Source organism: Pithys albifrons, chromosome 1, assembly GCF_047495875.1.
Source record: "Pithys albifrons albifrons isolate INPA30051 chromosome 1, PitAlb_v1, whole genome shotgun sequence".
NCBI lineage: Eukaryota > Metazoa > Chordata > Aves > Passeriformes > Thamnophilidae > Pithys > Pithys albifrons.
The window spans coordinates 68,249,025-68,276,702 of NC_092458.1; the positions used below are offsets into that span (position 1 = coordinate 68,249,025).

At 36.1% G+C, this 27,678-nt stretch overlaps 1 protein-coding gene across 3 annotated transcripts in view; it reads right to left on the bottom strand.

Annotated features, from left to right (window-relative positions):
* SGCG (sarcoglycan gamma) overlaps nucleotides 1-27,678 on the bottom strand; it is a 125,568-nt gene that overhangs the window by 8,885 nt on the left and 89,005 nt on the right. For all 3 annotated transcript variants that reach the window (XM_071553955.1, XM_071553966.1, XM_071553975.1), the window contains 2 exons: nucleotides 21,734-21,853; nucleotides 16,204-16,276 (listed from right to left, as the gene is read on the bottom strand). In XM_071553955.1, coding sequence (XP_071410056.1) covers nucleotides 16,204-16,276; nucleotides 21,734-21,853 — 193 coding nt within the window. The remainder of the gene's footprint in view (nucleotides 1-16,203; nucleotides 16,277-21,733; nucleotides 21,854-27,678) is intronic.

Genomic DNA, 27,678 nt, shown 5'->3' on the forward strand with positions numbered 1-27,678 from the left:
TCAAGTTAATTTAATCCAAATGTCACTGTTCATGTACCCCAAATTCCACTGCTGAGAAACAAAATGTGGAGAGTTCAGGCAATTGGGAGATTTCCCTCAAAAACACATTTCTGATTTGAATTAAGACACTCAAGTAGACATATCCATGGACTGTAAAGCAATGCAAGCCATACCTAGGCCTACTTGCAGAGTAGGTATTTTGCCTTGCTTTCCTTGACCCTGATCCCTGCAGCCAGAAAAACTGCAGTGTCAGCTAATGAAAGGCAGGGAGGGTGAGGGAATAGGTGGTCTCTGCTAATGTTTTATAGCTCTGTCATCTGCTGGATATTGCTCCGCTATAGTCCATTGCAACTAAAGCATCAGATTACTGCTATCTTCTTACTTGTTGCTAAGATAGTTCCAGTAGTTGACTATATTTTCTTGGCTGGCTGCAAGGGAAATCTGGTGAAGTGTGCAGAATAATTAATGAAGGATTGGGTAAAAAGCCTTCTGAGAGAACCTCAGCAGCATCCAGGCTCTGGATCTGAAACTACCCCAATAATCTAAAGGCTTGGAGAGATACTCCTTTTCCTATAAGCATGTTGTTAACTCATGGGGAGACGAGATCACCAGAAATTGCTCAGTTGGCTCTTAGGGAGGATGTGAGGACAGTGACAGCCTGCTGCAGTTGTGTACAGAAGCAGCTGATACTGCCTGTGCATGTTTCAAGAATTCTGATCTCTTTTTTTCATCCTGTTCTTGCAGGAGATGGAAGGATACCCGATCTTGTAAGTACCATAAGGCACTAGAAAGCTGGTTCTAGCACTGCGCCCAAGTTTCCTACTGCAATTTGCAGTTGCTTGATTCTTAGAGCATGAGAGAGGATCCAGCTTGCTCTTGTGAATTTGGGGAATTGTTTATTCCTTGCTTCAGGCCACTTTTCAACCTTTCCAGCTCATGAGTTGAATTCAATGGGGAGAGAATTCCTTGGTCAGACCTTAGAAGTTCCCCACCTGTATGCATTCTTCCCAGCACCCATCTGAGGCAGACCAGGGGTTACTGTAACTGGAATGAACAGGTAGACTGCCTCTACTAAAACAGTGGTGCATCCAACAACTTGTGTGCCCATACATTCATACAGCTAACTGCTTTATTTTTTTTTGACTCCTTGCTTTTCAGTTAAAAGGGCCTGATCAATTTTACCATACAGACAAGATTTCATGAAATGTAAACCTGGCATGAAATTGCTAAAAGTAAGGTAAAGAATTGCAGTGTCTGGTGTATTAAGTATTTGAGTTGAATTTGTTCTTGTATCAGTAAATGAAAAATTTGATAATTATTATATTTCATCAACTATATTAATCTATCACTCCCACTTCTCTAATATACTCAGTCTTCCTCTCATAATGCTTTAGTATAATTAAAATAAAAGGATTCATGGAAAAGGGACAAATACATATATAAAAAGTTTGATTTTTGAAAAACGTAATATGAGGAGGCAGAAGTTGGTGAAAGATACTACTCCCGTTTTTTCTGCCATTTAGTCTTTGAAGGACTGAAGATGCTGCTTCACAGTGGTTCCTAGGCATTGATATGGAAGCATGCATGGGAAACACAGTATTAGAGGACAGATAGAAGAATACTAAGAAAAAAAGAGGAGATACAGGAATTGTAACATAGGAGAGCTGGAGCTGGAATAATGGTACTTGCTTCACTGGTATGTGTTTCCATATTGTTTTCCTCGAACTTCTATGAAGGTGCTAAACTCAAACCTGATGACCTCATAAGGCTGTCTCCCACTCTCCTTCTTTGAGTAGACATCTGTTTGACCCATGTCTCAGTAAACAACCTCCATGACTTCTCAGACTTAAAAAACATTTTTAAGAAACAAGGTACTTTGACTAAACTGCTCCAAGGCCAAATAAAGCCATGACAGTGAGTTCAATAAGGCTGCCAGTTATGGCACTGAAGATCTGATCCTGCAAGCCTGTGTTCCTCTGAAAGTAAGCACTGGGCAACTCTGCCTGTGCATGTGCACTTACAGTACTAAGCTTATCTTTTTACAAGGGCATGTAATGATAGAATAAGGGGCAATGGTTTTAAACTGAAAGAGAGTAGGTTTATAATAGATATTATTAAGAAGTTTTTTGCTATGAGGATGGTGAGACACTGGGACAAGTTGCCCAGAGAAGTTGTGGATGCTCCAGCCCTGGAGACATTTAAGACCAGGTTGGATGGGGCCCTGAACAACCTGATTTACTGGAAGGTGTCCCTGCCCATGGCACAGGTGTTGGAACCAGATGATCTTTAAGGTCCCTTCCAGCCTAAACTATTTTGTGATTCTATAGCCAAAACATCTTTTTCACATTGTTAAGAAGAAACCCTCATATGCCTCTGCATGGAAAAAGAAGTCTTGCTATGATCACCTACTCCAGAGTTCAAGTCTGACTTTGGAAAGCTGAAAGGGGAACAGAAATTAAATTAGCCAGTGACTGAAGGTCATGGAGTAGAGGAAGAATAGAAAATGTAAGAAATTAAGGGGAAAAAAACTCCAACACATGAGGAAAAAAGGAGAAAAAAGAAAATCTTTAACCTGTCAAGGAACTAATGTTTTGAAAGTCAAAAGAGCAAACTAGAGGATTTTGTGGGCTTAATTGGTTTTGGTTCTCTGTAGGTGTCTGCTTTCAGCCCTGCTTTTTGAATGCATGTTAACCTTTAAAAGGCAAAAGGAGTATATTGACTTTTTGATTAGTCTGAAAGCAATCTAGTTCCCCAGCAATGAAGCTAGACATTGTAAGAGAGTAAACTCTAGACAGAGCATGCACTAGTTACACAAGAAAAAGTGATTGTCAGCATTTATTTATGGTCCAGTATACCCAATTTCAAACCATATCCTCTCTTTATGAGGAAGCTGGATTCCTGTTGACATAAAGCTGAGCAAAACTAAGCTGGAGCTCTGGAGCTGGATAGTGAGCAGCAGGCAGAGACTGATGCCAACTTCCAATTCCCACCCATATGCACTTATCTCCCAGCAGCTTGTTGTTTTGAGGTCAGGCCAGTGAGGGTGAGGAGCGATATAGCAAGAAGAATATGATTACCCAAAGCTGAGGATCTTGGTGTTCTGCCTTGTGGCTTTTTGGTTGCCTGCCAGAAGGTTCAAAGGCAAAGAAGGACAAAACAACAGGACTGAGATCTCAGTCTCGATATATGCTTCATTTCTGTTTTGTTTTGTAAGAGCATTTTCACAGGAATGGCTCCTAAAATTACATCTTCTTGCAAAGAGGAAAAATGAGTTTCACAGCATGTTCCGGTGAGTGTGTATATCATAAGGACATGGAAGTATCAGTATTCAACAGTAAACTGTGATAGCTCTTTCTGAATGTCAAAAAATAGAAAATACTCCTGACTCATTAATTCTTCTTCCCCGATCAGTTTCTGTACATTAATGAAAATATAGCAGTTACTTAGTCAAGCCTTGGCATAAAATTCTGATTTGATGTATCTTCAAATCTTTCAAATGCTGACTGATTTTTCTTTCAAAAATGTCCCATTTTGCATCACACATTCTGAATTCCTTAATTTAAAGGTGGAATAATTTCTTCCTACCTAGATGACACTCTTCCATATTTCTTTCATTCACTTTAATATTCTGAGCTTCACTGAGTTAAAATAAATGAAACTTAATGAAAAAAATTGACTGAAAAACTGCATCCATTTTTCCTTGTCAAGCCCATTAGTTGGTCAATGGTTATATTACATCATCCCAGTTTTTTTAGTTTAGTTCAAAGAAATCATTTTCCAAGGGTTATTGCCTCTGGGATTTGATTGCACTAGGACACATACTCCGTTTCAGTAAGACTAATGTCAATATCTACAGCTCCCTTACAATGAATCCTAAGTCAATCTATTACTTATGCCACAATAAAATGTAGTATGCAAACCAGTATATTTTTAATGAATCAAAACATATTAACAATTGTACTAAATTAAAAAAAACGACAACCTTTATTGTTTTTCTCCCAAGTGACTCTGCCTCTTTTATTGCAGAATAATTTACAGGAAAATTAGTAACTCTCCAAACCTAAGTTTTTTGCCAGCAATTAAAAACATCCCCAGTCTCTTGTGGAAATACAGAAAAGTTGTCTAACTTCATAAAAAAGCAACTAGGGTAAAACTGAATTCAGAGAAACATACTGCAAGGATGTCTGTTTAGAGGCAAGTGTACATACACAGGAACTCCATTAGAGAAAAATTATTTGGCTGGAATAAGTGGCTGTTCATAAAGCACCCCATTTTTCCAGGAATTCTGAAGCTTTTTAAAAAATCTTCAGTGGTCCTATGTTACAATTTAAAGAACTTAAAATAATGGAGGAATTTGTTGTAATTTGATTTTAAAAGTCACCTTTTTTTCTTGATTCTTCTGCTTATTGCTTAAATGCGTTAATGAAGATGTAATTTTGGAGGGTTCATAATTTTATTTCTGATCAGTTGGGAAAGTCTCAAAAGGTACTGGGCTTTGCTGACAGCTTGTAATATCTCTGACCACTGAAAATAGACAGAAATGCACATTGTAATGCACTGAAACATGCCAAATACTTCAGTAACAGCAGACTTACTCTGAAATAAATACACAGTAATGTAGTAGGCTCTACTTTTTCTGGTAGTCTTTCTTTGGACGAAAAGGTTCTTGATATTTACATACCTATATATACAGACAGGCCTACAGTGTGAAGCACTAGCAAGTTACTGCTAATAGCAGTACAAGATTTTTGTATGGCATGTATAACATTGCTGTAGGGTCCTTTCTTTTAAGTTTATGTCTGTGTTGGTAAGGGCTAGGACACTTCCTTCCTCAACCACTTCGGGGTTGAGTTCTCATCTGTGGAGAGGAAAAAAAAGACCAATGAACCACTTCTGTATTTCCCTTTCTGCCAACTCTTGGGGAGGAGTTTTCATGATACTTGACACAGCTGGGCTTACTGTGCTTGGCTGGAATGCAGGGGAGTCACAGTGAAATGATAAAACCATGGAATGGAGAAACCAAGAAGTCAGATCAGAAATACTGACTAGGCTCAACTAAGCAATCTACAAGGAATGCATTTCTGAAAGCTAAAACAATCTATAATGATCTTAGAGAATATTGAGCCCCTGCAGTAATGGGTTCTTAGACTGTGCATTTTACATTAGACAATCATTGTATGAAAATAAAATAATTCATCATATTCTACGGTAAATTCATTTTACCATAGATAAATTAATAAATTTATCCTTATTTATTTGTATATTTAAATAATTTTGTCCATGGACTTATTACAAGTTTATATGGAGCTTGGATATGGAATTAAGTCTGTTACTTGCTCTACTGCTCAATTGTGGTGGCTAAATTCTACATATCCCAACATTAGAGATGAAGGACCCAGGAAAGGGGGCAATCTGATGACCCAAGACTGGAAGAAAAGAGACATTATGCTATTTTCCTCATACATATTTGAACATTTGTAAGCTTTAAGAAATAAGTCAGTTACAGGCAGACTTTGGAAGTCAGTTGTGCAGAGTAGAATAGAAAATCAGAAAAATACTCAGAACAAAAATTGCTGGAGTCAATGGAACAACTGCAAAAGATAATAAATATAAATGTGAATACAAGCACAGTAGACTGATGAACAATTATCGAGATTAGTATAAAAAAGAAGTCTGAATTTGATGCAGAAGGTGCAAAAGGTTTGGAAAAAAGCAGAGATTCAGAAACTTGATAGCAATGAAAATATTAAGACTGTATTTTGAAAATTTCAAAGTTTTTAGTGAATATAAGACAACTATGGATTTTTACCAACTAAGAAAGAAAAGACACTTCTTTCAGGTAAATATGATGGTGATGACTCTTCTGAAATGATAATGTTCTAGCATGGCCAGGGCCTTCAAGCTAATTCTTAGCCTCAAAGGACTCATTACCTTGTGCTTGATAACAAATGAGCAAGGTAATTGGCAGCATTTTCTAATCCTAGTTACAAGGTTATACAAACTATGATTAGCAATTTAGATTAATTTATGAAATACTAAGTTAAAAGTGGAAAAGCTTTAGTCTGCAATTTGAACATTTCCCAGCACAGTACATGGACTTTTTTCTTATTATGAACTTTCATTTCTTCAGACCTTAACCAAACACCAAGAAGTTGGTAAATGCACAATTCCTCCAAAAAAAAAATGCAGTTGCTTATAGTAAGGAGGTCCCCTGTGCACCATTCAAAATTAATATAGAGAAACAGGCACTGCTAGAGCTTGATTAATCCGATCTTTTTTAGATGTCTCTGTAAAATGCTGTAACAGTATCTGTTGCCTTCCACCAAGAGTTGATGAGATGCAGTATAGGCATCTACATCTAGATGTCAAAATGAGTTGAATCAATTCCACCTGAACAACTTGCCCAAGCAGTTTTAAATCCCTTGGGCTATGCTTCTGGTATATTAGTCTCTCTGCAAATATATCTGAGGGGATGGCATGTGGGAGGATCCCTTCCCACTTCAGTGAATGAATGAACAAATGTTTTTGCTTGCTGAGAGAGGAGTATTCTAAATCTAGATGGGTATCTGAGATGAATCTGCTTATTCTGGGCACACAGGGGTCCTCTAGGTTTGGACACAGCTGTATGAAAGAAGCCTAAATATGTAATAGCTGAATAGTAACCAGAAGTGTGTACTGAAGTATCAACTAAATCACATGCATGAACAATGAAGAAATCATTTAGGATAAGCAAAAATGTTAGCCACATGCAGATGAGGGGTTTTTTATGTTTTCAGTGTTTAGCCACACTCCATATGTATCAGAAGGATGATTGGTTTTAAATAAATAAATCTATTGGGTTTTTTAGCTTATTTTGTCTTATGCCAAAAATTATCAAGGATAACGATCAAGGGCAGAACCCTGAGGCACTCTGTTCCTTTTTGTGTCAATCTTAAATGTTGGGAGTATCTGCTGCTCTTGAAGATGTCAGCTGGTGTGCTCTTCACATATTTTCCTTTCCTATAGCCTGTGCTTCAAGTTTGTTCCATATTTATGCTGTAAATCTGAAATGCATGGCAACAGATGATTCCAGTAGAGCTCAGTTATGAGGTTCCACATTCAAGGGAATTGTTTAGCATAAGCACAGCAGGCACTAACACTGCTTATGGCTTAGGGGGGAACCCTGTGCACAAGCACAACTACAAAGCCAGATTTGAATAACAGATGTTTCCAGTTCCCAAGGTTTTGGTTAATATTTTTTTCTTTAATGTAAGCAACATAAAAGAAGTGTTTAAAGTTCTAGGACAAATGCAGTTACATGTTCTCTTAAAAAAACAAGAGTTCCCAGTTTTAATGCTACTTTGAAAAGCAATTTCAGACAACATTTATAACATATTCAAAAACAGAAGATATGATTATTAAAACATATTTGTTTACTCGTTCTCCACCCATCTTAAATATTGAGATATTTTTGCCTGTTTGCCCACTGTCATTCAATGCAGAGTTGTTGAAGACTAAAGATCAGACTGAGATATGATTAAAACAGAAGCTTCTTTCAAGACTGACAGTTGTGATGAAGAGTGGTAAGCAGAGCTAATTCAAAAGAGGTCTCTGTGATGACCTTAATTTTATGATGTGCTGACTCTCCAGGTAATTAAAAATGGCCAAGGCCCCACTGAATGTGATTGAATCTGGCAGATCACAGATGTTTCCCACATGGCTATCTTTTTAAAATTAATAACATTATAAAATAATGTATTATAAAACTTTAATATCATATAATAACACCATTTGCATCACTGTTGTAAAAAAATGTGGTTAGTATTTTCATTATGAGTAGTTTCACAAAATTTTCTTCCAGGTTGAAATTTTCCATACCTTTCTTTCATATATCTTAAGCAATTATTTATGTAATATGCAGAAGAATAGAAAGATTTCAAGTAACTGTAGTTCTTCAGTACCTGCTGTTTATAGTGTCCATGTGTTCTTCATGAAAGGAAGAACTCAAGTGAAGAGGCTTTGCTGATAAGCAGATCATCCCCTTCCTCTCTTGTGATTCATTAGTGCAGTGGCTGTGCCATACTGTCATCAGAGACCGCACAACTGAAGTATCACAAATGCACACACAGACTGAGAGGGGAAAGTGCACATGTGCCAGGTATCTTGGAATAATTACTGTTACCAGGAAATGCTTTCATTTCTTTTTCCAGTGTTTGCCACACGCACATCCTTATGGTGGATGTCTCCTCTTTCCTGCCTCCTCCCCAGCTCCCTTAATATAAATGCAGATAGTTATGTAGTGAAAGATAATGTAAGGGATGATCTGCTCAACTCAATATTACATTTGAGATCAGTGACAGCACAATCATAGCCTTACAAACGGGGCTTCAGGTGGTCATCTGCAAGGTGTCTATAACTGCAACAATCATTAATGAAGTTTTCACGGTGGCTTGCGCTCTGGTGGAATATGCTGTAATCACTGATGACAAGGTCACTTTAGCAAACTCACTGAGCAATCTGACATTGTCAGGGACCCAGTTTAACAGTGTAGGTGCAGAAATCATTACAACTTTGCTCTTCGCACTACTGACATAAGCAGACATGGAAGATACTTAAATGACCATTCCACATACAACTGCAGAAACAACTCCTATTGATTTTAATGTATTAAGTGACATCTCTGAAAAACTGAGGCTTTAAGAAGAACATCCGCCACATGATCAGTGTAAGTGAAAGTCATTTATGACAGTGGGCAGATGCCTGGCATGTGCTCTCACGGGGAGCTTACCTGGCAAAAAGGCCACTCATACTAGCACATGGATTTAATCTCCTGCCTTTACTGATCTATCTATCTATCTATCTATCTATCTATCTATCTATCTATCTATCTATCTATCTATCTATCTATCTCTGGTTTCAGAGGCCAGCAGTCCTTTGAAACAGGAAACATGCTTTAGGTGCTTAGGAGGGCAGCTCTGACTGTCAACACATCCACGTGGACTGAGGCTCACTCAGAGACATGAGCCCCTATTTTCACTGGTCACTAAACGTCCCTCCCACCTCAGGAGATAAACATCTTCAACAAGAGCAGGACAGAGCCCCTTTTCAGACTCAGAATTACGGAAAGAAGGATGATCTAATCAGCAGAGTAAATCTATCTCCTAAGGTCATACTATCCATGCATAAAATGAAACCTATGCCCTGCAGGTTTGTAAAATAACTTTTGCAATTAACAAGATTTTGCAAGAATATGGATGTACACAAAATGCTTGTAGCACAAGACAGAGAAAATAGACCATGCTTGGAAAATTCCTTTCACTTTAGAATTTATATTTACAGGTAAAATCACTGCTTAAAAGATGACCAAGTGTGATGTAGTACACAAGCCTGTGCTAAGAGTTTTTTCACATATTAAAGTTAGAAATGCTTCTGAAAAGGTGATTAAATGTGATGTCCTGTGTCATCCAATCCTGCTAAACTACGCTTTTTTACACATTTGAGTCCATCGGTGAAAAGAAGTTCTTTAAAGCTTCCAAAAGAAGTACTTGATGGTGTTCTTATTTAACCTGAGTGCAGTAAAATATATGAATGCAAATTTGTATCTAGCAAATTAATGCCAGGACTCCTGAAATTACATTGCAGTAGAAACATCTCACTAGTCAGGGCACAGAGATGCCTTGCAAACATTGAATCATAACTGCACTCTTATGTTGTTATGTAATTTATTCTCTCCTGAATGGCTGGGCTTTTGATTTGCAAAATGAGTGCAAATAAAAATGACTGTATTGCAGTTAGTTAAATGATATTTTTAGGCAATTAGCATGTAAGCATTAGTATTACAAATATAATTAAGCAATTATTTAGCAAATCCTTTTACCCTGACTGGCTTCTATATATCTTTCTACGTTTCTTTCATAAGTTTTAGTCATACAACCATAAGAATCTACAACTTCAGTTTCCAGCTTTCTCTCTGTCTTATTACACAGTTTAACCATAGCAAATACTTCAAGTGCAAAAGGAAACATATTATCAATGGGGAATGGAAGGGATAAAGGAAAGCCTTCAGAAAGAATCAGGGGGAAGTAGAAGCCAGAATTCCGTAAGTGGTGTTATGGGACGCCATATAACATAAGTAAACATTAAAGGGTATATAGTAATTATGAATATATAGATAGGTAGATATCTTCCATCAGTACAGTCATTTACCCCAAACAAATACCTAGAAGATGTATAATTGGCCCTCAAATTATCAATATTTTATAATGTGTTAGTCCCAAGCCCATAAATATAATTTTTTTGCTATTAAGAACATAGGTATTTCACTTAAATATGAAGCAATGCTTCCTTAGGTAATTCCAGTACTATACATTTGTTTAGAATATGTATTTCCCAGGAGTACACTGAAATATTTTCAGTATATACTGATAAGCCATAAACTATACCTATATTCTGGTGTATATATCTATATCTATCTATACATACATATGCACATACCATCATACTCTGACAAAAGTTTTCTCTCTGCAACAGCCACATCATTCCTGCCATAGTGCTTTTCAAAATGAAGAATAGTAGAATGATGTGGATCATTTTGAACTTGGATGTAAACCCTCAGTTGAAGGGCTGGCAGAATACCACTGACTGACTGTACTAAAAGTGATTTCCCGAAGGATTTGTGCTCAGAAGGCACAGTTGCTGGCTGTCAGACAGCCATAAACGGCAAATATGAGAACAAAGAGAGTACTCATTCATAAACATTATATTCATTATGCATAGTATACAGTTAATAAATGGAAAAATGTCATATTTTTCTTATTTGTAAGCACATCTCGATAGGTTTGGGAAATTATAAAAATCGCTTCAGAAACATTGTTTTAAGATTTAAAGGGGTTTTGCTCATCCACTGTTTTCCCTCAGAAAAACATAAGCTGTGTAGATCATAAGAAGCAAATGGTATTAAAATGACAAAACTATGTATGAGTTCCATGTTATTCAAGGATACAAAATTTAAGAGAATTGAATAACAGGCTAAATAATATTCTCGGTTGCTATATATTATCAGAAAAATACATTAGCATGACTGGAAAAGTGTCTAAACTTAGACAGCAGTTTTCATAGAGATTGTTATTTGGTAACAGGAGATATAAAGGGTTTGTGTGCTGGTATGAAACTGGATAATACCAGAAGATGCTACTTCCAGTACATGACATTGAACTTGGGGAGAAGACAGCTTTTAGGGAATTGTTATAAATATCTGTGTATCCATCATCTAGTTCCATTAGTTGCTGTTATAGATTTCCCATCTACATTTTGGGCCATAGGATACATGTCTGAACATGAGCTTCTCTAATTCTATTTAAATTCAGTCTTTTGGAAAACAAGATAGTTGTTTTCCATTAAAAATTTGCTGTGATCCAATTATAGGTGGCAGCTAAATAAATTCTAGGGAAGCTTCAGGAGACCTGACACATGCAAGTTCTCAGGATGACAAATACGCACCGAAGTACAAGGGTTATGGCCACTTTCATGGAGAGCCATGGAAGAGGTAACATTTTTTTTATAGTATTCTAAATACTATACAAGACATAAATTATAATAGATATAATATGTATAATGCTGTATTACATATTTTAAAATCCTATTGATTTTGCTATTCAGCAAGGAATTCTGAAACACAGTTCAATTCCCTCCTCATCTTGAGGGGAATGAAACCTGTATCTGTTACCTATATTTGACAGACTACAAAATAGCTTGGCAGGAATAAAGGGCTGGATTTTGGCAGTCCCTGTGCTGAATGTCAGTCTTTGCACAGCCAAGTAATCTGTCAAGAATCAGAGCACCTACACAGGAGATACCTTGTGGTCAGGACATTCATCTGGTTCTTCAGTCAGGACTACTTTTTTCATAACTGAAACTCCTTGGTCTCCTTCTATTCCTCACTGACTGCCCTAAATGCAGGAATAACGAGTGCTTCCTCTTGTTTGCTGTCCTGCAGTTCCATGACCATACAGAAGGACAGGTTCTGTCAAAGGAAGAAGATATGACCCAACAGATGGGTGCCTGTGGTCAGAGAAGCACTCCTGCATCTGAAGCTGTGTATACCAGGCACCCAAACTGCAGATAGGAATTCAGATATATTTCTGTTCTCATTAATTACAACTGGATAGTTTCAACCAGGTGCCTCCTCAGTGGCGTTTGTCTGGGAAGGATATTTCCTGGATATATGCAAGCCTCTCTGTTGAAAGGTTTGTCGGACACTCATTAGATGCAAGATCCTGTTTTTAGGTCTCCATTAGGTCCCAAAGTCTTAACAAATTTTGTAAATGAAAACTATTTATCTTCTTTAGATATAGTGACTCTATTAAAGGAATTCGAAAATAGGTAATGTTATTTTAAACTTAGGAAAGCTTCAAACTTGAAATGTAGATTGTTGTTGTAATTCTTCCTACCAACTGGAAGTAAGTGCAAGCACGTCTTCTTTTCTTTACAAGTGAGTCATAAATTCAATCTATTAGACTGAAAGGACTCTATATGTTTCCTTCAAATTACAAATGAAAAGACAGTTACTGACCACAGTATAATTGCATTGCTCTGTCTCCATTACTTAGCTTTAAAAGCATATGTTCTAACACACTTATCTCTTTGTTTCCAGAAAAGCAGTCTGTCTTGAAATTGGGCATTTGGACAAAAAAACCAGCAGAATGTGTAATTCAAAGGCCATTTGTGTCAGCTCTGTTTGAAATCCTGCTCTAAATCTGAATGACAGAGAATGAATGTGGCCTCTGTTCATATGACATGAGCTGAAAGTTATGAGCATTAACAGCTTTCCAGTCAGCTCCTGGAAACATGCAACTACATTTTAGTGGGTTTTCCTGAAAAAATACTCTCTACATTAATGCTGCATACCATGGCACTTTATAACACATTCATCCAGTGTATCACATTCATATGGCACATCCCAACCACTGAAGAAAAAACAGAGGAAGAATAGCAGAAATGCAAGTGTGGAGAAAAGACTTGAGGTGAGAAAATAGGTCCTTGTAATTAACAGTCTGGGATGAAATAGAATATTTATGAAGCATTACAAAATAGCCATTCATTGGTAAACTAGTTTGAGCTCCTTCACAAAAGATCTCATGAAAATTTTGTTTACACTGACATTTAAGGTTACCCATGAAAGTAACCTTTTTCCAGCTTGAGCTTTACAAATTGGTCTACTATGCCTACAACTTACCTTAGCATCTGCACTACAGACCAGTGCTTACACTTTTTAATCCTTTCCAGAAGACCTCCATGAAAAGACACAATCATTGCCATCTCTGCTTTCAAACTTGACATTGATTATGACAGAAAAAAAAAGACTCAGGCACTTTGAACTGCTCTGGGTGCAGGCTTGTGAGGATGAGAGTGAGGAGAGGGACTTTTTACAAGGATGTTTAGTGATAGAACAAGGAGGAAAGGTTTAGATTAGATATTATGAAGAAATCCTTTACTGTGAGGGTGGAACAGGTTGCCTAAAGAAGTGGATGCCCCATTCCTGGAAGTGTTCAAGGCCAGGCTGGATGGGGCTTTGAGCAACCTGGTCTAGCGGGAGATGCCCATGGCAGGGAGGTGGAACTAGATGATCTTTAAGGTCCCCTCCTACCCAAACTATTCTATGATTCTATTATTCTCTGATGACATAAGTGAGTGGTGTATACATTGCACAGCTTCATGACCTGATATTCAGTTTTCTTAGGATTAAGCTAACTCACTTTTCAGCACAGTTATTTAGCAGCTCTGGATTCATGTCAAAAACTAACAAGAGGTGCAAGTGTCGGTGGCCATGTGTCCTAGTTCAGCAGGTGGGACCAGTTTATCACTGTGTGGATGTGGCCAAAGCTGTGTATTCTACACACTCTATTCATTTCCCATTAACTGTTAACAATGGACCATTTGCAGTAGCTGCCCAGGGCACACCTGACCCCTCAGGATGTGAGTTGGGTGTTAAAAGACACCTGTGAGATAAGAGCTGTGATAACTCCCTTTCAGCAAGTCATTAGCATCTTCACACCCAGCCTGAGGTGTTACGTCCGCTACTGGGCCATCAATGATTCCAAATACCCCATGACTCACAGAGTGAGATTACTCATTGTGGAACTCCCTGCGCTGGGGGAGGTACTGGGCAGTGCCAGCTGAACCTGAGGGGATATAATCTTGGGGGTTGGGACCTAGGGAAGCACCCATCAGATTCAGAGGAGGACCAGAACCTAGACAGGAGGAGACCACCACTCTCGACCAGACTGCAACCATCATTCTTCACCAGACTGCAACCATCATCTGCCTTAACAGGTTTTTTACCTCCTTTTGCTTTGGACTTGGGAGAACCACGTGGGGCTCAGCACAGGGGCTAAAAAACCCCTTTGTGTTTGTGACCCAGGGCACTGGGTTATATTACTGGGTTTTGTGTGTTAAAAGCAATTTCTCTTTGTGTCATTGTATTTATTGTAATTTTTTTTAATTGTAACTCTGATTTATAATCTCTCCTGAGCTCGGTTCACTTCTCCTGCCGGTTTACTTTTAAACCAGCACACCATGTAGGTACTTCCTTGACATTATAGTAATTACAAGTAATTACAAAAACTTCTTTTAATTCTGGAAGAATCTCTACTTCCAATTATTTTAAGTTAATTGAACACAGAACTGAAAGGGATTTCAAGTATTACACATGAGCACCATTCTAGATCAAAATGTATTTATAGCTGACATGGTAAAAAGAGACAAACTATGAGGCAAACTTCTCCATATAGGAGAACTTATGAACACCTTAAATTCAGCTCAATGTTTTAATTCAAATGTTATCCTATTTAAAAAACAGGTGAAAAAATTATAATAACAACAGTTGTATGTAGTCTGAAACAGTGTAACTGTTGTCAAATGAAGTTCAGACAAGAACTTAAAATGTAACATAGCATAACTGACATAGAATAAAAGCATTAGCTTTAAACCTAATAAAATATTAATTGATTATGCATTTGAAGCAAAGTAACAATGACAGAGAATAATGGATATGTAGCCAATTAAATTTGGGGAGAGCTTCTTGACTTTGCAATTATAAAGTCGATTTCCTACTTAACTAATACTGAGATAATCACAGAAAATGACAAATTTACAACACAATGAATCCACTCCCTGCAAAACCAGACTGTGTACTGTTACAATGCAGAATCATACATACTGGTCAAAGTCTGTCACATCCAAATTCTACTATAACAGAAGAAACACATTTTTCAAGTGGACATCAACATCTATAAAATAATGTCTTGAGCTCATACTGTTTTCAAATGCAAGTACAATATATCTTACTGCAAGTAAATCTTAAAGCAGAAAATCAAAATAAGTATCTTAGTCTCTCTCACTTGCCATTCTCAATATGAAAATTCAATCAGCAAGATACAGACAGTGTTTTTGAAAGCTTTAATTATCTTCCACTACTCTCTAATAGTTATCCCTACTGGAGAATAAAACTAAGAAGAAAAATTACGACAGAAAACAGCAAACTGCCACAGTATGAAGGGAAAGAAATATAATTGTTAAAGAGATCTTCTTTCAAATCTTCCTTTGAACTGGCTTATAAAATGAAAGATAACATGTTCAGGAAGTGAATATAATTTGAGTTCATTGCCTCATCTTAACCACCAAATAATAAACTAATTTGGGATACTCAAAATTACATAGAATAATACACAAAGAAATGCTAACCCAGAATAAAGGAGCCCTGAAACATGAACTACTTAATCATATTTTTTCTCATCCCAAACTGCTCTTTAGTCATACAGAGCTTTGCACATTTCCAAATTTTTCTTCTAATTCTACTTCCTAACATTGATACTGGTTTCTAAAAATCTTGACTAATTACAGATCAATTACCTGCAGCAGACAAGCAACTCATATTGTAACAGTAGAAAAAGTAGCATTTCATTGTTTCAAAACTGAAGAATAGAAGTTTACAGAAAATCTTTTCACAGTGGATTTAAATATTCAGAATCAGCAATAAATAATTCATAATATATTTCCAAATTGCAGAGCAATATATAATTTTCCTTTAAAACAGTAACTTGTCACATAAATCAGAAAAAAGTTATTAGTAATTCTGTGTTGAAAATCATGTGTTCAAAAAATGGGAATATCTATAGCAAATAACATTTTCTTATTAGATGTATGTTTTTATGTATAAATTCTTACCTAAGCTGCTTGAAAGCTTCTGCTTTCACAAGTGGTGTTTCTACAGAGTGTTCAAAAAGTGCTCCTTCAGGCCCTGCAAAAGACCCCCCAAAACCTATAATGTAACAGTTTGAATGTTTAAAAAAGCAACAGTTTTGATATGGCCACTTTGACATCGCACATTAAGATAAAAATATATAAAATATATAATATAATGTATATATAAAATATAATGTAGCTATATTTCAACTGTATTACAATTCTTAATATATTAAGAATACATTATTACCATTGTATTGATTGTAACACCATAATACAAAGGTGATGTAAATTTACAGTAAATTCTTAAAATTGAATCCAAAAAGTCTGAAGGCAAAGAAATTTTAAACTACTTGGGACAACAAAGTAAGTATATAAGATTTGTACAATGTAATTTCCATTAGAGTTAATAGAGATAATTTAAATCCCACAAAATCTTTGCAAATATTACAGTCCTAAACTATCATATTTATTTTAGACTATTCTGTGCATATCACAAATTCTGGCATATAGCTTCACCAAAGATTTCTCCCTATTTACATGCAGACTTGCTGAACATAAATGGTATTTATGCATGCAAAATGGTAATGACTTTGCGTTCCCACAGTTTACCTCTTGGAATAAGACTGGTTTCATCCCAAAGAGGAACAAGAGTGGGCACCCAACCTCACCAGTACCTTCTTCCATTAGACCTGAAAGTCTTCCAAAACATCCATTTCTGCTCTCTTGCTTATTAGCATTAGTGCAGCATCACCACCTTGGTGACCATCTCCCACCTGAGCTTCATGAGGATCAGGGAAGTAGCTGAAGTAGTACAAAAACCCCTCAGCAACAGAGATGGCACAAAAAAAGCATTGTGAAGGTACTCACTAAAAACCAGAGTGGCTTTTCTTTGGCTGACTGATCTCTGGCTTTGAGGATTCACATATCTGAGCCTTTCCAGGTGAACATGTAGCAAGGTGATATATCTTAATAGGGTATTACTCAAGGTGGCTTTTCTATCTGCTCTTTCAGTTAGAATAGGATGCCATTACCCTACAGAAAGAATTCTGGTCTCTGGAATCCCTAAGTTAGGGATTTGGACTCTGTCTAGATAGAGAATGACAATGGATGATGAGAAAGTATGGTGTAGATAGTATAGATGTGGTATTTGATTGTATGAAATGTATTATGAGGGAAAAAGAGAATAAAAATCAGTTGGGACAACTACAGAGGATGCAGTAAAAGGAAAAGAAGTGAAATCAAGAGAAACCATTAAAAATGAATACATTGCTGAGACAATTGAGAGGAAGACTCTCACTTCAACAGGTCTGGGGGAAAATTCTCAGGATATCTTAAGGAAGCATAAAAAAAATGAAATCTCCTTAGCTTGGATGGAAGAGAAGTGCACAAGATATAAGAATTATTATATTAAATCACTTCACCACCTTGAGGAAGCATTGATTTACTAAACTTGTATTAAAATTTTATTTAGCTGTTGATATCATCACCATCAATTTAAATAGATTAATGTTTCTGTAAACTACTAACTGGCATGAATATAATACTGGAAAACTTAAAATTCATTAATTCAGACAGAGCTTCACCCCTTCTTCATTAACATTAAGATTATTCTGCAAGATAAAACCTAATGTCTGGATGGACATAGTTAATTATTCTTCTGTTCTTGTTTTTTTGCTGGTGGGTGTTACAAGGTGGGAACCTTACATGTTGAAGATGATGAAAAACCCCCACCCTGGACCTTAAGGAATTAAAAATGTTTATCAGAAAATGCTGATTTGGTAGAACTAAGATATTTTGCAGGGATATGCTGATCTGTCAGAAGTGTAAATGTGGCACTTGGGGACACAGTTCAGTGGTGGACTTGGCAGTGCTGGTTAATGGTTGGACTTTTTGATCTTAAGGGTCTTTTTCAACCCACATGATTCTGTGATTCTAGGTTCTATAAAGACAGGTAAGTGGTAACAGAGCTAGTATCACTTTCATGGACAGAGGGGCTAATGGAAGAAAGTCAGCAGGAAACATCAGTGTTAATGCTCTATGGGGAGTAGGGTCAGGCGGGTGGTGTAAGAGGGAATGAAAAAGCTTATTTCCATATTCCAGAGCATAAAATTTTTGTATGAAAAAAACTTCATCAAACAATGTTAAATCAGAACAGTGTGACACTAATGAAAAAAACCCAAACCTCAGGGCAATTTATTTTTCCAATGACCTAAATAGATTCCTTGTCTTCATTTCCTACTTTATCTTTGAAATTGCAAAGAAAGAACATTAATTACTGTATGAATATTACTATTTTATATTTACTATTTTCTAGGCTACTGCTTATTATTATAATTTAATCCTAAAATACACAAGAGCAACACATTAATTTCCTCAATGAGAGGATTGAAGCCAGCAAGATTCATTAACTTCCCACATGTGCTATCAAGCAAGGACTATTTTCCTTCTCCAAGTCTAGCAGAATGTTTATTCATATCCTCAAATTGCCTCCTACTTAGCTTACCTTCTGAGCAGAAGTGTTTAAAGTAAACATACATCCTCACATTGCACTTCAGCATTAGCTAGGCAATCTGAAAACCTTTACATAGAACAGAGCACTAGAAAATCACAGACAATATTTAGAAAATACTTCAGGAAATATGTATAAAAGACAAAAAAGCAGGACAAGTAGTAAACTGGAGAAAAAGTGATAAAATATGCTTCTCCATAAAAGTACTGATCCCTTCTGCCCTGCCAGCTTTATTTCAAGATAAAAGAAAGTGTAGATGTGGGGATGTGGTTTAGCAGCCAACATAGCAGTGTTAGATTGGACTCGATCTTTTCTAACTTTAACAATTCCATATTTCTATGAGTCTGCCATGACAACATAGCTAGTTATAAAGCAAGTGGCTCTTTGCAAGCCAATAAACTGTTACAAGTTGGGTTTCACTGTCACCAACGCCAACTGAATGTACAAAACACTACCAGTACAAAATGCTGATGTTCGCTACCTCTGTAGCAACATAATAAATGTCTGCAAAACATGCAGGTCATTACGGAAATAATATTAGAGAGGATGTAATTGGAGTGCGTGCTCTTTCAGATAGCAGTAATTGCCATGAAGGGTTTAAGCTGAGCTTTGGTTTCATATACTTAAATTTACGTGTCTGTGATGTAGATGTCACAGACGAGATAGAGGCAGAATTTAGTTACCTAATCATATTTCCTTACTGTCATCTAAAAAGCCCTTGTGCATCCTGCCTGGCCTCAAGCTGCCATGATCAAGAGAAGCATCTCTTGTAGATAAAGTGATATCATGTGGTGTCTTACATATCCTAAGGTGTTTCACACGCAGCTGGATGTTAATGCTTTAGCATGTGGACTCAGCCACTATCCACTGTATTCCATGGAGATGAGTGGGCTGTTGAGCTCACCCTAAAGCAGACAATGGCATTTGGTTGGCACAAGAGCTCTCCATGCAGCAGGTCTAGGTGTCTCCTTCACACTCCAGGCTGCACTGGCTGTGTTGACTGGAGGTTCAATTCAGTCATCTGAACATGGACATCTAAGTCCTGTCCGTTACCCTGTGGGGTACCTGAGGCTGGTCATGGCTTTTGCTCTCCTTTGGACAACAGGGTGAGTCTGCTGCTATTTTATGCTACCACATGGGCCAGAAATTTTCTGGCTGAAATAGTGTGAAATTGTAGGAAAATGACAATTCTTGAGGTGTTGAATTGGATTAGCTTATTCTTAGACTTTCTCCTTTGTCCTGAAATATAAGTAATAGACATTTGCTCTCTGCTATATTTTAGTTGAAAACTGTTAGGTTTTCTTACAAATGGTTAGCTTTTCATAATTCGCATAAATAAGGAGAAGTAAAATCAAATAGTTAATTACATTGTACATAAAAAACTGAAAAATTATCTTTGTGCATTTTAAGACCAGGATCATCTATTTCTTATGGTATGAACATTTCAAAATTTATTTCATACTGATCTTTTTCTCTCTCTAAAATGTTTAAAAATTATCTCAGTATGCAATGTACTATTAATGTATCCTTCATGCTAATAGTATAATTTAAATCACAATAATTTATCCTTCATGCTAATAGTATAATTTAAAATACAATTTTAATAAATTAATTTGAAGCAAAGTAGGCATAAATCTCCTCTCACTTATATTAATTTTACACTGAAATAACCTCATTGACTTTATGTATTTGCTTTTGAATTGTATCACAGTGTAAAAAAAGAAACAGGCAATGTGTCTTTCTACACTATCTGCTGAATTAAATAATTATCAATGCAGTGTAAAGTTTAATATTGGATGAGTCAGAATACATGCTCTAGCACAACAATTTCAACTCATGTATGAATGATTTTTACTTTGAGACGAGATAGACCTTTTCCAAATCAGTTAACAATTACGCAGTTTTTCATATCTTTGTTAAACGTGCCTTTCTATTAAAGTTTAGCATCCCTTGGGCAAACAACAATTATTTGATATGGTTTCCTGGTTAAACAAAGTTGTACTTTCAATTAGGTTAAAAAGTAAAAAAAAATTATGATAAGACCCTCAGGCATAAACAAAATTTATTAACATAATTATTATAACTTAACTTTGGCTTTGAAACACTAATCATACAGTTACTATCATATTTATAGTTTTGCAGTGAAGTAATGTGAATCTATTAATTAAAATTAAGATCTTAAGATTTCAGAGAACCAATAACTAGCAGAAGTCAAACATGATAGCTGCAATCAGGTAAAATTATTAAAAATGTATTTGAAAGCAAGTTACAGAATAATTTCATTATTTCCTTTGATGGACTCTTCTACTTAAAGAGAAATCACACCTTGATGCATCATTTTAATGCAACCTTATACCTGGAAAATGAAGGTTGACTTTATCAGGTAATATGAAGGGAAATAGCTTTTCATGTGATAACTTTGACAGATTACTTTGTAAATGAGTACTTCAGTGATTTTCAGAAATAGCCTAAGACAAACTTGTCTTTTGACAAATGACATTTCAAATATACTACAAATATCATCCTGTGACACACGTGCTATGCAGAGCAGAAATACAGTGGCTTTCACTTTGAAAGATAAAACCATGTAAAAATATCATAGAGAGCCTACAGTTTTCATAAATCAAACTCATTACAACTCAGACTGGAATATCTAGATGTTTTACAGCATCAAACAATGTGCAATGGAAACATTAAATAATTCAGAAAAAGATGCACCAGTACAGATCCAGTCACTAATGGCTTTAAAATAAAATACACAAATATGGACATATTTATATATTTTTACATATACATATACACACACACACACAGAAATATATATTATTTTGCTGTTGGAAGCTCTTACCGATTATTTATTGGAAAAGGTCAGAATATCTTCTGTTTCTCAATGGGGTAAAATTGGAACTTGTGTTCACACATAATGATGTATTTTAAAATGCCATTTTATTGTGCTTTTCTTATGAGTATTATTTGATCATTTCTTAAACCATTACAAACCTGTGACTCGAAGCTTATCTGTGCCAATTACAACCTCATTTTCATCCACTGTAAAAAGTGGTTTTCCGTCCTTTGAGTTGATCTGAAATTGCTGACCATGGAATTCTACCATTTTAGGACCTGCAAAGCACATGGAATAATGAAATCATTACATCATCTTTTTCCAATTTTCTATATAAATTGCTAATAATTTTACTTGGTGTCTTAATAATTTAGTGACTCATTTAAGTACATTAAAGATCACAAAGAACGCAGACATTCTAAGAATAGAGGCCCTGTAAGTATCGAAATTGGATAAATCTATTTACATGATTTAATTGTTGTTCAAAACTGTGCCTGGAGTCATGCTTTATAGTTGGGTTTTCAGGGAATTTAGGAGATCCCTCATGAATTGATCAAGACAAACATTCATGTTCTTGGTGTTGAAACTGCTTTGATCAGTATAAATCTATCATATTTTTTTTTCTTTTGAAACATAGAAACTAATTATCCAAGTCTTTGTAGCATCATCCCTTTTGATTAGGGAGGCTTAAATGCTTTAAAATTATAAACATTCCATGTAAGAGCAGGATCCTTGGCTGTTCAAAACAAGTGCCAGTTTAGCTACACATATCTAACAAATGTTACTGATCATGTTCTTAAAAGAGTGTCAAGAAGCTATGAGAGAATGTGGAACTGATTGTGATACTCCAGAAATTCAAATAATTGTGCCCAAGAGAGTCTGCATGTTTTCAGGTCCTAAATTCACTAAAACATCATGTTCTATAGTATTGGTTTGGTAAGTGGATAAAAATCAAACCATTAATATTTCTTTTTCTAACAACCTGATCAATTAAAAATTCACACCATGTAAGTTTGAATATCTATGTCATGGACTTTTCATCTAAACCTATGTTCAGAATTAAAATTACAGAGAATGGTCAAAGCAGTTAAGACTCCTTTCCAGCCATTTTTAATAAAGGTATTTCACAGACTATCCATGGAACCAAGAGACACTGAACTGCTTCCTTCCCACTAAGAATCTGTCTTATCATGCCTAATCCTGTGTTAAATATATTCCAGGCAGTAATTCTCAAAAAGAATAGAAATTTTTCTTTTTGTTAGACCTTATGTTAAAGTGGCTCAGTTGGTTAAAGCATGGTGCTAATACTGCCAAGTTCATGAGTTTGAGCCTCATATGGGCCATTCACTTGAGAGTTGGACATGATCCTTGTGAGTTCCTTCCAACTCAGAAAACTTTGTGAAAATGGCATTAGGAGACAGATGATTGACAGCGCTAAGAAATATACGCAAGTATTTCACAAAATCTGCATGGTAACTGGTACAAGAGATGTATACCATAAGATTCCATATAAATTTCTTATTTTTGTAGCAGATATAAAGTATTGCTTTTAATACCCCACCAAGCACAGAAGGGGTTATAGAAGCCATAATGTCCTAAACCAGGATAATAATTTCAAGGCACAAACCCCAGTACTGCTTCTACTTGAAAACGGTCAGGATAGAGGGCTGAACTCTGCATTATGTTATGCTCTGTTGCACATGTGCACCCAGGCACAGCCTTGGAGATCTCAGTTTAGCTCTTCTCTAAAGCTACTCTGAAGCATGTAACTTAATTGCCAAGAAGGATGTTGCAAAAAGTGAGATCAGAAAGTTTTGGTGGTTGTTTGTTTTTTTTTCACATCAAAAGAAGCAGTTCTGTGTGAGGCAAGGATGGATCCCTGTCAATGATTTCCTACAACATGTTGGTTAAGGTGGTTTATTTAAGGTCCCTTCCAACACAGGCCATTCTATGATTTTATGATTGTTCCTGTTTGTGCCCAGTAGAAGTAATGAAACCAGCCATTTATGTGGTATAGCCAGATTCTTCTGCATTCAAACAGATCAAAGGCTTGAATAAACTGGGTATTACCAACTTTACAGGTGCTGCATCCTTCCCAATTACCTAATCCCATGATTTTTAAAGCTAGGCTTAATTAAGTAAAACCTCTGGAAGCACTGAGAGCACTCACTGAACATCATATATTTTCCAAACGAGCCTTAACTTGTCTCTCTTTGAAACTACAACTCATGGCCTTGCCTGTGCTGGGTTTTCATCCAGATTTCTCCTGTTTGATCCCAGATCTTGCATACTTAAATAAATCTTTAACAAAAATTCATTATCAGAGAATGGTAAGGATAATAATTGATGTATTTTAAATCTTTAGAGGGAATACTAGGGTAAACAAAATTGAAGCATATGTTTTATGCATGCTGGAGATGAGACATTTCAGTATACGTGGAACAAATTTCTAAAAGGAATCATAGGCTTTTATATGAATGGGAAGAAATTTATGTAATGAAAAGTAGCCACTAATTTCTCTTAGTTGTATTCCAAAATACACATACACTAGCTATATTACAATAACACTAATTGTATTATGATTTTCAACTCAAACAGCAGCCAAATTCAATATCTGAAACTTTAATCTCCTAATGCCAAAATATGTTTTATTTACCACTCTAGTTTATTAACTACATGTAAGTCAACTAATACTATATAATCATATTTGTTGATAAAATCCTACAGTTGAAACGCAACCTGACTGAATCCAGGCTATAGAAATTATTTGTTTTCTGCTTGGTGACAGATGTACCACAGGAATTTCCAGGTCAGTGGGTTATTCTAGCTAATCAGAGTGATTATTGCCCATTGTTTCTTTATACTTCCTCCTTTAATGTGCAGCCTTGAAGCAGACCTTGTATATGATCACCACATCACATTATCTCACCTCTTGACCCTGAGAATGTTGCTTTCAATGATTTTTTCCAAAAACAATTGACATACTGCAAAACAATCTTCATTTCTCCTCCTCACTCTTGACTCCCCTAGGGGTTTTCTAGGGAAGGAAGGTCTTTTGTTTCATGAGCCCATTTTAGTTGAAAAGCATTTAAGTAAACTGCCTTCTACTGCTACCCAACCTTTGAATTCGAGGCCAATACAAATATAAATGCACAACACAGCAAAGGATCTTCTATCAAAAATAGGGTCTGTCATAAAATACATATCCACAAATGCTTAATGGCAAAGAAATTTGGAGAGTGAAATTTAAAGACTCTGTCTACATGCTACCAGTAGGCAGACTCTTCAAATACAGTCAGTTCTGTCAAATACTACTTTAATGTATGCAAGTATACTTTTAATGTGTCTTTAGATCTTTCAGAAGAAAAAGCTTTCCGACACTGGATTTATTTATGTAATTTCAGCTCTTTTCTGATAACATATGGCTGCCAGCTACTTGTTATGCTTTGCTCCTCTCCTGGCACCTTGAATCATTGAACTGTTGAATATAAACCAAAATCTAGAGTTCTTTGGTGTATTCCTATGCAATTTAATTTTTTAGTTAATTTTTATTAAATTAGAACATCTTACTTAAAATAAGATCTTATTAAAATGTATTAGATATGTAATACTCCTACAGATTCAGTTTTCATTCCATGGGTAATACAATACAATACTAAGAAATGTTAAGTCATTACTTTGAGAAACATAAAACTAGTCATATTTTTGTGTGGAATGCTATAAAAGTACTTCATTAGTATTGGTATTTCCTTAGAACAAATGCATTATTACAAAAAATATGCAGCATGCTGCATGTATACATTTTATGTCCATATCATACATCTCTCATTGCCTTGAAAACAACTGTAATACATTTATAGAACACTTGCCTCTCTGCAAGGCATGACCATTATTGCCTTTTGCCCTTTTGATGGAGTAGTTATAGGACAAGGGGTAATGGCCTCAAGTCACACTAAGGGAGGGTCAGGTTTCATATTAGGAAAAATTTCTTCACTAAAAGAGTGGTTGAGCATTGGAACAGGCTAACCAGGAAGTGGGTTCAAAAAAGTATTCAAAAAATGAGTGGATGTGGCACTTCATGATATGCTTTAGGTGGCACGGTCAAAGGTTGGATTTGATCTTGGAGGTCTTTTCCAGCCTTGGTGATTCTATGATTCATTTTGTCTCCAGCCCTCCTACTATCAGGTAGAAGTTGAAAGCCCCTTTTAAGCTTTCTTTTCTTGCATGTTAAACAGACACAACTTCTTCATATTCTGATACTTCATGTGCTTCAACTCCTTAACCATATTAACAGTTCTTAGTGTATGTCTCCTCAGCGGGCTCACAGCTCTGTCATACTGGAGAGGGCTTAACAGTACTCCAGACCTGGCCTCCCAGGTGTGGAATGATGCAGCCCAGTGTGCTATTAGTCCTCGCTGCCACAAGGGCACACTGCTGATACATGTTCAAACAGTCCATCGGGATGTCTTCTGCAGACCTGCTGCAAAAAGATAGGGATCTAGCTCATTTTTTGGCCATTAACTGCCATCGGGATTGGAAAGTTACTGTTACACTTGAAAAGACTAGGACTCTAGATGCACTTAATTATCCAAATTCTATCACAGATTACAGTAACAATAAATGTCAGCTATTTTAAGATAGCCTTTACAAATTCATCTAGCATTAATCAATGCCAATAATTCAATATTCTTATTACTTTAAAAGAAGGAAGTTGCAGGAACTGTCCTAACCTTTAGCAATAGCTATGATCTTCAAATTATCATCCAATTACTTATGTTAATGATTACTGTACCACAGGAACAAAGATATGTTTGGGATTGCAAATTTACTGAGACTGTGAAAGCTGAGGATGTTATAAAATATTTAATAGCTCCCCTTTTCCCCCTTATTTTGAATTATTTTCTCCCATTGGAATAAAGAGAAAATGAAGCTAGTCAGAGAAGTAATTGCTCTCTGCTGAGAGACAGATACTACTAACTGGCTATTTTCCAAATAAAAAGTGATTTCCTTCTTTTTTTCAGAGCCAAACTCTCTAGACTCATGTTCTTTTCTTCTAGATTCAGTTAGAAGAGAAGAGACAGCATAGGATTCAAATCCCCTGTGCCAGGTTAAATTCCCACTTAACTGTGATGCTGTCATATTTAAGCAAGTTGGCAAAACATATTATCATAGAATCACAGAATGGTTTATGTTGGAAGGGACATTAAAGAACATCTTCTTCCATTCCCCCTGCCATGGGTAGGGACATCTTCCACTAGACCAGGTTGCTCAGAGTCCCATCCAACCTGGCCTTGAACACTTCCAGGGATGGGGCACCCATACCTTCTTCTCTGTGAAACCTGTTCCAATGTCTTACCCCCCTCACAGTAACTCTCTCTTTAAATCTTAAAGGATGTTTTAACTCTAGCTTAAGTCAGTGTTTCTGGCCCTGAACATTATCATATATTTCTTCAGAAAGGCTATCATATTTGGGGACAAGGTGTGCACATCTTGCTATGGTAAGCACCCTACTATACATGGTGCTTAGACATCAATGCTGCTTTTTTCAGAAGAGGATACTTCTCATTTGAGTATAAATTCTAAACTGTAGTTGTAATGGCCAAATTACTATTTTCACAAATAAGTTTTCAAGGTGAAATGCTTAGCTAGCTGTAATTGAATATGACTTACTTTTTTCTGCTATTCGTTTTAATTCTTCTCAATGTGATAGACATTTAAATACACAACGGTCTCACAAAAGACTAAAAGCATGTGGATTTAACATAGAACAGAAACACATTTGCCACGGATTGAAACAAGAAGCTAGAAAAGAGGACAGGTTAAAAAGTCTGTAAGATGTTTTAACAACCACCTGTCATTCTCTAAAATTTGCTTGACAACTAGATTTTACTTATAAATAAAACTAGCTTGTGTGTCTTGGTATGATCAGATTCGTTGAGAGTTAAAATTTTTGTACTCTAGGAAGCAAGCATCCCTAATTTAATCCCCTTGGAACAAATCATGTAAATTCTTCATCATGGAAAGACTTAATCACCTCAAAAATACTTCAATGAAGTTACAAATTTATCTTTCTATTAATTGCTCCCACCTTGTATGTTTTCTT